This window comes from Macrotis lagotis, chromosome X, assembly GCF_037893015.1.
Source record: "Macrotis lagotis isolate mMagLag1 chromosome X, bilby.v1.9.chrom.fasta, whole genome shotgun sequence".
In the NCBI taxonomy this organism is placed as follows: domain Eukaryota; kingdom Metazoa; phylum Chordata; class Mammalia; order Peramelemorphia; family Peramelidae; genus Macrotis; species Macrotis lagotis.
This window is the reverse complement of record NC_133666.1, coordinates 153,569,558-153,582,610: the sequence shown is the minus strand read 5'-3', so window position 1 is coordinate 153,582,610 and position 13,053 is coordinate 153,569,558. Positions and strand designations below refer to the sequence as shown.

General features: G+C 34.9%; 1 protein-coding gene across 3 annotated transcripts in view; it reads left to right on the top strand.

The window, feature by feature from the left end:
* Positions 1–13,053, top strand: part of LOC141501314 (selenocysteine insertion sequence-binding protein 2-like) — a 77,277-nt gene that overhangs the window by 24,459 nt on the left and 39,765 nt on the right. For all 3 annotated transcript variants that reach the window (XM_074205198.1, XM_074205199.1, XM_074205200.1), the window contains exons 8-11: positions 7,150–7,269; positions 9,045–9,134; positions 9,904–9,993; positions 11,239–11,371. In XM_074205198.1, coding sequence (XP_074061299.1) covers positions 7,150–7,269; positions 9,045–9,134; positions 9,904–9,993; positions 11,239–11,371 — 433 coding nt within the window. The remainder of the gene's footprint in view (positions 1–7,149; positions 7,270–9,044; positions 9,135–9,903; positions 9,994–11,238; positions 11,372–13,053) is intronic.

Here is a 13,053-nt window from a genome sequence, read left to right as displayed (position 1 = left end):
ACCTAGCCACCCCCATACTTAAAATTTTTTAAATTAAGAACTAAGGATATTTATTTCATGGATTTTTAGTATTCAGATCTTAATTTTCTATGTGTCCTAATAGCTTTGTATTCATAACCACAATTACCTTAATTTTCAAAATATTTCCTTCTGAAATATCTGCTGAAGCCATTTGAAATGTTGTTTCCTTCAGAATGTGGTCAGTTCTTGTTTATGCTGAATTAGATGTAGCAATTCTTCTATACTTAATCTTAAGTGTCATTTCCATTCCTTATTGTAGCATGTTGTACATTAAGATGTTAGTGAAAGTAGGTTGTTATAAAAAAAAGTGAATGTGTTCTCTGTCCATCTACAAATGCTTTTGAATTACTCTAGTTACTTGGATTTCATGTTATATTCTCTGTAAACCGTATTTTGCTGTGATGTTAATGACCAATCTTGCTCTTGTGCGAATTATTATTTTGCTTTGTCAGGGCAGTTAGGTGGTGCAGTGAATAGAGCACTGGTCTTGGAGTCAGGACAGGAGTTCTGAATCTGGCCTCAAACATTTGACACTAACTAGCTATGTGGCCCTGGGAAGTCACTTAATCCTGACTGCCTTGCATCCAGGACCATCTCCAGTCATCCTGATTCATATGTGGCCCCATTGGATTCAGTTGGCTCTGGAGGAGAAAGTGAGGCTGGTGTCTTGTACAGCATCCCCTCACTCAAATCCAATTCACATGCATCACCTCGCTGATATCATGTCTTCTTCAAGAATAAAGGACAAGCAATATTATTTTGCTTTGTAAGATGAGTAACTCCTAGGTTATATATCTGCTTTATTATTGCTATAAAATTTTTATGAAAATTATTTAAATGCATCAAGGTCATCCTTGATAAAACTTGAGAAAAAGCAGATCAGTTTTTATGCAGCAGAATATATCATTTTGGCTCTGTGAACCAGCCCTGGAGTCAGAAGTACCTGCATTCAAATCTGGTCTCAGACACTTAATAATTACCTAATTACCTAGCTGTGTGGCCTTGGGCAAGCCACTTTGCCTTGCAAAAAAAACATTAAAAAAAAAGTGATATATTTTGTAACCAGAAAGCATACTAGGAAAGAGAAACTTGTAGTCAGTAGTTAAAGCAATCACTCCTCTCCCCCATTTTCATAGAAGATTCCAACTCAACTCTAGCTCAAGGAAAAAAAAGGGAGCTTAACTACCAAGAGGACATTAATCTCTGACTAACTTTTCCCTTTTTTGTAACTTCATCTCTGATCAACAACTTCCCTTTCTATTAGAAACTAGAAAGGGAAATTTAATCTTTAAAAAAGCCAAGTCTTATAATTCTACAATTATTTTATTCCTCTAAATTATCTGCTACTAAATAAGTTCTTATCTATCTATTCAGTAAATCTATAGGCTACTTAGACTTAAGAGACTACATTGGTCTGGCTTAGTTCAGGGCTAGCTTTTCCTACAAAATGGAGTTTAATCCTATAATCAAACTGAAAATAAATCAATCAATAGTAATTTATTTCCTTTTCATAAGAGAATTATTTTGATAGAGAAGATATTTTAAGGACAGTATTCAAAGTTGTGTTTTACTCTACTCAACGCAACTGCTTTTCTTAAAATCACAAATATTAAATGTTTCAGAATTTTATTTCCTCTACAACTATTAAGTGAAGTAGCCAGGTTGACACAGCAGATGGGCTTGGAGTCAGAAACACATCTTTTCCTGAGTTCAAATCTGCCCTCAGAAGTTAATAGCTGTGTGATCCTGGTCACTTAACCCTGTTTGCCTCAGTTTACTCATCTATAAAATGAGCTAGAAAAAGAAAGTGCAAAATACTAGTCAGTTTCTTTGCCAAGAAAATACCAAATAGGACCATAAAAGGACTAGACTTAATAACAATAATGACAACACAACTATGAGCTATTCACAGAGCCAAAATGATATATTCTGCTGCATAAAAACTGATCTGCTTTTTCTCAAGTTTTATCAAGGATGACCTTGATGCATTTAAATAATTTTCATAAAAATTTTATAGCAATAATAAAGCAGATATATAACCTAGGAGTTACTCATCTTACAAAGCAAAATAATATTGCTTGTCCTTTATTCTTGAAGAAGACATGATATCAGCGAGGTGATGCATGTGAATTGGATTTGAGTGAGGGGATGCTGTACAAGACACCAGCCTCACTTTCTCCTCCAGAGCCAACTGAATCCAATGGGGCCACATATGAATCAGGATGACTGGAGATGGTCCTGGATGCAAGGCAGTCAGGATTAAGTGACTTCCCAGGGCCACATAGCTAGTTAGTGTCAAATGTTTGAGGCCAGATTCAGAACTCCTGTTCTGACTCCAAGACCAGTGCTCTATTCACTGCACCACCTAACTGCCCTGACAAAGCAAAATAATAATTCGCACAAGAGCAAGATTGGTCATTAACATCACAGCAAAATACGGTTTACAGAGAATATAACATGAAATCCAAGTAACTAGAGTAATTCAAAAGCATTTGTAGATGGACAGAGAACACATTCACTTTTTTTTATAACAACCTACTTTCACTGCACCACCCAGCTGCCCCAAAAGATATCGGTTCTAACATTAGTACTTCTGAGTTAGGATTAAGAAAGTCAGGAAGAAGCTAATTAGTCAGATGACTTGCCTTGACCAATTGAATTATATTCAAAACAAGTTAGTGATATTTTTCATTCCGCTTTTTTTGTTATAAAAATCAGGCCTTTAAATCACTCCTTGTCTCTGACTCCTGAGGAGTCAGGTGGCCTGGTTTGATATGCAAATGCTAGCTTTGAAAATTAAATCAGATAGAACTGTTACTTTGTTTTCAGTTTACTACTTATTTCAAATAATTTAGCATCAGGCAAACTGATAAACTGAGAAAAATCAATTCATATTAATATTAGTTCTTTGATCATTTGTAACCACGTCCAAAGAGATTTGAGGTTACTTTAGCTTAACCATTCCTCAGTCAGAAAGAGATCATTGCTTTCTTTTCTAAATGTTTATTAACTATCCCTTTTATGTCATATACTACAATTTTGCCCAGATCCACATCAAACCACATTATTTAACAAATTCTGTTTATTACAGTTGGAGGGAGGAGGGGCAAGAAGAGAGGTATGAAGAGAAGGTAGTAAAAGAGTTGATATTTTTAGTTTGGTATGACTTTTAATTTCTGAATTTGCCCTTCCTTTCAGTAAACTGTGCTTGTAACAAATAATTTAAAATTTTTTTCAATTTTCTTTAATTTATTTATATATTTCTAAAATATTCATGTCTAAGAGTAAACATAATATCCTTTCCCCCACAAAAATATAAAACCTCATGAGAAATAAAGTAAAAGAAAGAAAAAAAATGTGTTTGTGTTCCGATCCATCAGCTCTTTCTCAGGTATATCACATTCTTTTTTTGCAAGGCAGTGGAGTTAAGTGACTTGCCCAAGGCCACACAGCTAGGTAATTATTAAGTGTCTGAGACTGGATTTGAACTCAGGTACTCCTGACTCCAGGGCCAGTGCTCTATCCACTGCTGTATCACATTATTTATCCTAAGTCCATCATAGAAGTTACTTCTGTATTTTTCACAGTTGCTGTTGCTGATTGTAATTCCCTCCATCCATTCCTCCCCACTACCATCTATTATATTTTCTCTCTCCCTTCACTCTGTCCTTCTTCAAAAATGTGCTTTTTGGGCAGCTGAGTGGCGCAGTGGACAGAGCACCAGCCCTGGGGCCAAGAGGCCCCAAATCTACATCCCACCCCAGCAACTACTCAACCCTCTGGTCCCATACAGGCCACCCAATCCCTACTACCTTGCAAAAAGTAAAAAAGAAAATGTGTTTTATCTGACTTCCTCTCCTATGATCTACCCTCTTCTATCACCCATGTCCCCTCTCCCCTCCCCTCCCCTCCCCTTGTCCCCCTTCTTTTTCTTCTAGATGTCTGCCCTATTGAGTGTGTATGCTGTTTCCTCTCTAAGCCATTTCCAATGAGAATGAAGGTTCCCTCATTCTGCCTTGCCTTCCCCCCCTTCCATACCATTGCAAAAACTGTATGAAATATCTTAGCCTATTCTACCTCTTCTTTCTCTTACTCTAAGTACATTTCCCTTTCACCCATTGACTCCATTTTACAATATATTATATTTTCAAATTCAGCTCTTTTCTGTGCATTGTCTACATATACCTCCTACCTGCTCTATTAAATAAGGTTCATATGAGTATTTTCAGTATCATCTTTTCCATGTAGGAATGCACGCAGTTCATCATCATTAAGTCCCTCATAATTTACCCTTCTCATCCACTGTCTCTATGCTTTATCTGAGTCAGACTTTCTGTTCAGCTCTGTTTTAACAGGAAAATTTGAAATTCCCTTGTTTCACTGAAAGTTCATTTTTTTCCCTTGGAAGAGGATATTCACTTTTGCTGGGTAGTTGATTGACTCTGATTGCTCTCCTGGTCTGTTGAATGACCACAAGTGCACAGAGCTGTGAGGAGGGGCCCTGCTCTATGGGGGCCCAGACTGTGACCAGGGTCTGAATATGGTTAAATTTCCAGAGTGCTGTCCCCAGAACAGAGGACAGACCTGGGCAGTCTCCCTCCACCCCCTCATTTTCCATGGGCTGAGCTCTTAGGGAGCAGCTTCCTGGAGGCCCCTGCTTCCATTTCCTGGCATCTGGGCTACACTGAGGAGGGCCGTACTGGCCTAGGCTTTGTGCTCACTCTGGCAGAGGTCTGCCTGTCAGGTAGTTGTACTTGGTGCTCTCTGGGGTTCAGGTCAGGAAACTGCTTCTGTTGTTGGGCTGTTGCTGGAAGGCTGAAGTTCCTTCACTCTGATGCTGCCGCCCCTCCAACCCCATGGAACAGAACTTTCCCCCTATTTTTCAGTTTACCTTGGAGTGGAGAATTGCCTCATTGCATTTTTCAATGGGTTCTGTCTTAGAATTTAGTTAGAGTCATAATTTTAAGGTTTTTGAAATATTTTGGAGAGAGCACCTAAGAGGCTGCCATCTTGGCTCCGCCCCCCCCAAATACTTTTTAAAAAAAGAAAAAAATGACCTCTCAAAGCTAACCACAACTGATTGTAGGGGTGGCTAGGTGGCGCAATGGGTAGAGCACCAGCCCTGGAGTCAGGAGTACCTGTTCAAGTCTGGCCTCAGACACTTAATAATTACCTAGCTGGCTTTGGGCAAGCCACTTAACCCCATTGTCTTGCTAAAATGTGAAAAAAAAAAACCCTCCTGTTTGTATCTGCAGTGTTTAATTCCCATGGAGCCTTGCCTTTGTTAAAAACAGATTTACCCTTAGGGCTGCTAGGTGGCTCCATTGAGTTAGGATTGGGTGAGTTCAAATGCACCTGAATGATCCTAGGCAAGTCAGTTATTTAGCCTGTCTCCTTTTCTTTATCTGTAAAATGAGTATAATTATAATAGACCCTATTTTTACAGGGGTGTCTGCAGCACCAATCAGATCTTTTCTTTGTTTTCCACATGCAACTCTCTTATTTACCTCCCTACTTTTGCAGTGACTGTTGCATATAACTGAAATTCTTTTAACTCCACTTAAGAGATTTTCCTCCCTTCCTTTCAGACATAGCTCAAACATTTTGTTCTGCATAAAACTTTAACTGATTCCCTCAAGAAAAACAGTCAAACATATACATAATAATTATTCTCATAGGAGCTTGATAAGGTTAATCAAGGGAGAAGTATGGAGGGAGATAAAAACAGCACCTAGTAATGGAATCTTGAGTGGTTTTCTGTCTTCTGTATCTATATTTATCATTTCATTTGAGATCAAATGTCTTTTTTGTGTGTGTACTTTTCATTTACATTTTTTGGTTATACGTGGACATTTTTCAAATTCTATTTTCTTTGTTTTATATCATTTATATTTTCCATGTTTTTCTGAATTCCTTATACATGTGTTTTTTTTAATGGAATGCTAATAGATTTTCTTCATATACCACAGTGTTCATTCTTTGCTATTACAAAAATTGCTACAGTGATTTTTGAGATTTTCTATCTTGACTAGCAAATGAGATCTTTGAGTCAAAAGAGATTTAATACTTTTGTTGCATAATTCCAATTTGTTTTCCACAACAGTTGGACTAAAATAATTTACAATTCCCAACAACAGTGTTGAAATTTTCAGAAACTAATAAATGCTCCAGAATTGACCTTTACATAGTACAGTTAATGTGTTTTCAGTGAAAGATTTGTTAGATAAAAGCAAGTTATAATTGAAATGTTAAATGTAACTGTTAAATGTGAATTTACCCAAAGACCAAGGAAGAGAGGCCTTACTTTAATAAGATCCTACTTCATTGTTGTGTCATTTTCATTGGATAATATTCAATTAGTGCACAGTCTGATCATAATACTTTTTCCATGTACTATATATAAATAAAGGCTTCTCAAATTCAGAATATTAACAGTAACCATATGTAACAGTTTTCCAAATGATTTTACTCAGTGGAATAAATTGTATTTTTCTACTTGTGGAACGAAAACAAATGAAGGGTAAACTATCTATGAAAAACTAAAGTGAATTTTGTCAACAGGCAATCACAACTTGATGAAACTTAGGTGAAAAATTAGGTTTATTACAAGAGAAATGAGTGTGCATGTGAAGCCATAAACAAGTGCAAAGAGTTCACAATCCAAACAGAAGCTTGGATATTTATGCAATTGAAGTAGAGGAGGAAAAATATAATCTTTATTTAAATGGGAATGGCAGAGAAAGAAAAAATAAATTAGCAAAAGCAGATTTTTTTTTCTCTTGGGAAATGCTAGATTTTGAAAATATTATGGTCTGCTTATTTACAAGGGTGTCAGCTGCACAAACAATTTCTCATGGTACAGATTGCCTAGTGCCTGTTTTGACTCCCAGGACACAGAGGGAGTCCAGCTGGGTACAAACAACAAATTATGTCATCCCAGAGAGTTTCTTTATCCTTGGCATGTTCCAGACCTTCTGCATACCCTGGGTCCATTATTTTGGAAATATAACAATTCATAAAGACAAGTTTAGGAACCCTTTAGCATTTTGTAACACTTTATTGAGAAAGACTTAATCCACTCCTGAATTTTTATAAAATAGTATTTTTTTTCTACTTTGTTTCTCATAGACAAAAACCAACAATGTGTGTGAAACTGACCAGGAAGAAATGAGAAAGAACAAGAAAAAGAAAAAGAAGCCGAAAGCAAATTATGAAACTCTTATGGTTCAGGAGCCACCAAGGATTGAAGTATATTTGTTTTTATTATTGTTTCTATGGTGTGTTAAATATATTTGTGTTCATAGAAACCTAGGTTTATATTTTCTAATTGAAGTTATTGTTTTTAATTTTCTAGTTTTTAAATAGATTTATCATGTATATTTTTCTTTTGACAAAGCTACTTATGTTAGTATTTAATATTCATTTACTTAGTTATTATAACCTTTTTTAGGTAATGTATAATCTCTTTGATTATCCTTACAAATACAGTTTTTTTAACTAAGAAAATACCTATTCATACTTTAAGTATTTTATTACTTAAAATAAAAAGCCATTGGTAGAATCTCATTGTAGAGAAGAATTTGGCATAAAGTTCTATTGTAATGGGTTGTCTCTAAGTGGTTTCAAGAAAAGGCTTTTTTTTAACTATACCTTGTGATAGTCAGAGCACTTGTTTAAATAGATTAGGCTGGTGTTTTTAAGGATGTAGAGGTTATTTAATGTTTTTGATTTCCTGAGGCTTGAGATGCCCAGCCTATAGAGAATTAGTGTAGGAGGATTTAAGTTCATTCCTTATTTTCCAATATATTTCAGTTATTGCATTCATGTGCCACAATTGGTTTAACCATCCCTGGTAAATGGATATCTACTTTGCTTCCAATTTTTTGCTGTGAATATTTTGATATGTATGGGAACTTTGTTCTTACCAGTAACTTCCTTGGGATATTAACTTATTGGTGGAATTAGTAAGGTAAAGAATATGAACATTTTAGGATCTTTATTTGCATAATTCCAGATTGCTTTCCAAAAATAGTTCTCATTATTTATAGCTCTATAAAGAGTGCCCTCCAGTATTGATTATTACCATCTTCTGCCATTTTTTTTCTAATTTGCAAAAATAGTAGGAAGCTTAATGTTGAAATATCATTCCGTGTACTGGTAGCTTATATGACTTTGGGTAGAAGGCTTAATAATCCCATGGTGATAATGTTCATAGTATTTGACCTGTGAATGTGCCAAGTGAATCAAATGAGGTGACATTTAAAGTGTCTTTCAATACTTAAAACTCTATATAAATATCAACATTTATGAGTATGAACTTCAAAGAGAATAATTATTTAGTGATAGTGGGGGAGGGAGAGTTTAGAAATTGATAGTATGCAAACTCATCTTTCTACTCTTGTATGTCATGGGAAACAAGAGAAGTAGTTGACATTGGATTAGGTAACAAGAGAAATAGTATTTTTCATGAGAAAGTCAATTTTAATTAGTATCAGAAGATTGGAAGAGTGCAAGAATTAAAATGGAGGGTGAAGGCAAATTTGATAAATATAGATCAATCCTTCCAGAAGGTACAATGAAAGGAGGTAGAAGAGCAGTAAGGACTAGGGAGAAGAAAGGTAAGGGTTAAGTTAAATGGGAAGAAGAATTCAAGGAAAGGCACTAGTGGAAAAAACTTCAGAATGTTCTAAATCATAGGAAGTGCAGTACTAAATGAGATGAAACTATAGACTCAAGCCCCAAAATTCTTTTACAATATTGATTTAATGATGTACCATTAATGATATTCCTGGGGATCCTTTATTGGACCACATAAGGGAAGTAATTCTAATTTTTCTTCTAAAATTAAAATTAAAAGCATATTGTATTGTTCTGTGCTATTTATTTATTTTTTTTATTGTACAGCATTGTAGATTTGGAAGAAATTCCTAAAACATAACAAAGTTTTTGGGGTTTTTTTCTGAATATGTACATTGTGTTTTTAGGGTTTTTCATAAATATATAAAAGAATATCATTTATTTAGGATATTGAAGAATTTCCAAATTTGACAGTTTCTTCTGAAAGAAAAAACAAACTGGAGCCATCAAAATGTTTCTCTAAACACCAATCAGAGGTAACGTTTTTAAAAGAGGTAAAACATAATTCTTGCTGGTCTGCCTTTTGTGGTTTAAGTGAAAACTTAGATTTTTTTCTCCTAAAATAATTTTTTTTCCTGCTTAATTTCATAGTGATAGGGGGAAAAATGGGTTGGAAGAACAGGTTTTATTATTATTTTTTTTTTAGGTAAAGCACTTTTTCTATTTTGTAATAGCCTATCAATATCCCATCTTTTTTAAAACAAATTTCTATTTATTTAAGGCAGTGGGATTGTGAGTTTCCTAAGTTCACACAGCTAGCTTTGAATTTAGGTCCTCCTCTGACTCCAGGGCTGGTACTCTACCCACTGCACCACCTAGCTGCCCTGAAGAGAAAATTTTCTAAGAAATTTTAATTTAAATTCATGTTATACATTGCAAATCAAAGAATCATCAAAATGAAAGCAAACTGAGTAATTGAAAAACCCAATGGTGATGTTGGAGAACTGATGAAATATACCTCTGTCTTTATTGTAGAGAAGGTGGAATGTGTGTCCACTTTGTCAGATTCAGTCACTGTTTTTTGCTTAAACTTTTCTGTCAAAAGAGAGGTTAGTTGAGAGGCATAGATAGGGTACTTCCTTCCCCTTGCCCACGATTGTAATATAATGTCTGAAATTATCAATGAAGTGGATATTATGCATTACAATTCAGAAGCTATTACAGTTTTAACGTTTACAATGGCTTACAAAACCATTAAGGCAAAATAAATTTTGGTAAACTAAAGAATGATTTGGTTTTCTCTAGGATTCTGAAGAACTTGTTAACCATACATTGACTTCTGACAGAAAAAATGGACTGCAGTCATCAAAATTTCACTCTAAACAGCAACCAGAGGTGAACTTAATAATGACAAAATCTCTCTAATAGGTTAATTAGTTTTCTGGGGTGAAGTTAAGCATTGTAAATTTTGAATTTATATTTTAATTTGGTTAATTTATTTGTTTCCACATATCATTATAACATTTCAGTATTAGACTTTTTATTGAGTTAGACTTTCTCACATCTGTGTCTTTTATAATATGGCATTTCAGAGCACATTGTTTTGTTATACTTTCTTGCAAATCTAGGTGCCAGGGATACACAGATAAAAAAATGAAACAATCTCTTCTTTTTAAGGAACTTATATTCTGTTGGAAGAGACAACATGTACATATATATGTGCTGAATAAATATGAAGTAGTTGAAGGGGACTCTAATATTTGGGGAAGGGGAAAATCACAAATGGTTTCATGTAAAAGGCGGAAGTTGAGCTGCAATTGTTTCTACCATGGAATGAGAAGGAAGTAGTACTTTCCTGACATGGAGAATGAGCAGTGCAAAGGCCTGAAGACAGGAAATGAAGTGCCTTGTGAGTAAAGACCTGTTTACCTTAAGGAGAATCACCTTGGCAGCATGAGGAGGATGGACTGGAATAGGGAAAACCTTGAGGCCAGGTATTGATTCAGAGACTGTGCATAGTCACTTAGGGGCCTGAACTAAGACCGTATGAGCCAGAGAAAAGAGGTTGGATAAAAGAAGTTATAGAAGAATAAGGGGCACTTGTCAACCAATTGGATATGTAGGGTGAAGGGAGAGTAAAGAGTCAAGGACAATGATATGGTTAGTCATCTGAAAAACTCAAAAATGTTGGTACCCTCTGTGGAAAAAGAAAAAGAGGGGTGGATTATGGGGAAAGGAAAATTGGTTATTTTTTAGATATATTGAGAGTTTGAAATTAGAGTAACCAGTTTGAAATATTTGCTAGGCAGTTATCTCCTAACTGTCACAAACTTGTTATGTTAGTTTCTTCTAGTCATTTTAACCTCTCTGTGCCAGAAATAGTGGGTTGGATTTTCTAGCTCTTAATAGGTCAGTAGGTGAAATAAACAGGCCCTATAAATATTACTTTAAATGTTTTAATAACATTTAATAACATATGGTGAAAACTTTTAAAAAAGAGCTATCTAAATGTATTTACTTGATGAGTATGTATATACATACATAAATATATGTGATGGTGTTTGTAAATAAATATGTGTTGTTTTTATGTAGGCTGAATATATGTGTGATAAAAAAATCCTATTTTTACTTTATTTTTAGACTACTGCAAAAAAGTTTGGGAAGAAGAGTCAAACTCCAGTGAAATTGGATTTGGGAGGAATGCTGGCTGCATTGGAAAAAAAGCAACATTCACAGAATTCAAAACAGAATTCCAAACCTATTGTAGTTTCTGGTAAGAAAAGTCACTTATCTTCTTTCCCTTCACTATCTGTTTGCTTCAGAAAGAAAAGAAGGAAACAATTTAATGTTACATTTTGGGGATAATTAGTTTTACTTTATAAAGGTTATTTGAATAATAGATTTTCAAGGAATTATAAAGAAAATGATTTAATTTGTGGAAAGGAATTAATAGCAATGAAAACATCATTATAAAATGAAGTTTATTGCATCTTCCTACTGATTATGTACATAGGTCATGTATACCAATTAGAGGTGAATAAGTTGAAACTTAGAATAGTTAAGTCATTTAACTTTATCAAGTTCATAAATGCTAAAGCTGGAAAAATTATATAAGCTCTTAGGAGAGAGAGAAAATTTTTTTAGAAGCATAATAAATTCAGCTTGAGAAATGTTGAATTTTAGATGCCTATATATTTCCAGATGTCAAAAAGGCAGTTGAAAGTAGATTGGAAATCACATTAAGATTGGATAAACAGATTCAATAATCTATATATGGAAATGTTAAATGAATCCATGGAAGCTGATGACATTACCAAGTGAAATAGTTTAGGAGGAGAAAAAAAAAGATTCCAGGACTGACACAAGAGACATCCATAATAATGTGTTTGCTCTGGATAAAGATCCAACAAAGAAAACTGAAAAAAAGGCAATTAGGAACCAGGAAAGAGCTATGTCATACAAATCTAGAGAAGAGAGAGTATCCAGGAAAAATGATAATATCAAAAGTAATAGAAGTAAAGGAAGAGGTTTGAGAAAAGGCATTTAGATTTGATAAATAATTGATAATTTTGTAGCAAAGAAAACTGTTTCAGTTGAATGATATCAGAAACCAAATTGCAAAGGACTTAGAAGAGAGTGAGAGGAAAGAAAGAGTAGGCACTGATAATTGTTTTCTCAAGTTGGTTTAACTGAGAAGGTAAAGAAAGGTAGAGGGATGAAAGGGATGGCTGGATCAAGTGAAAGTTTTTTGAAGATGGGGAAGACTTGTTCCTATTAATAGGTTGTGGGAACCAACTAATACCTGGGGAGGGATTGAATATAAGTGAGAAGGCAGCTAGTTGGAGCAGTGGAAAAAGCACCAGCCCTGGAGTCAGGAGGACTTGAGTTCAAATATGGCCTCAGACACTTGATAATTACTTAGCTGTGTGAATTTGGGCAAGTCACTTAACCCCATTGCCTTACAAAAAAGCAAGCAAAGAAAGAATATAAGTGAGAGAGTAGAGACAGACAGTCTTGGAGAAGGATAAAAAGGAATCAAGGCTGCATGTGAATGGTTTGTTTTGACAAAGAGAAAGACCACTTTTTCCATATGAGATTAGAATAGATAGTCAGGAAAGTCATTTTAAGTGATGTGAGATGAGGATGGAGAAGAGTGAGTTCTTTTAATTACCTCATTTTTCTTTTTTAGGTGAATGATGAGAGGTAGGTTCCCCAGCTGAAGATGTGTGAAATGAGAGGTTTTCAGAATGGAATAGCTGTTGTGATAAATACAATAGAAAATTGAATTTAAAAGGTAGAAAGGGATTATCTTACCCCATTGCCATTGCATAACATTTGTGGTGGTTCCAGTTAAGGTGAATTCATGACTTTCTCCAGCTCTGTTCAGCTGCAGTTGATTAGGAGGCAAGGCTGCAGATGGTGGGAGACCCTCCATATCCTAGATAGCCCTTGAAC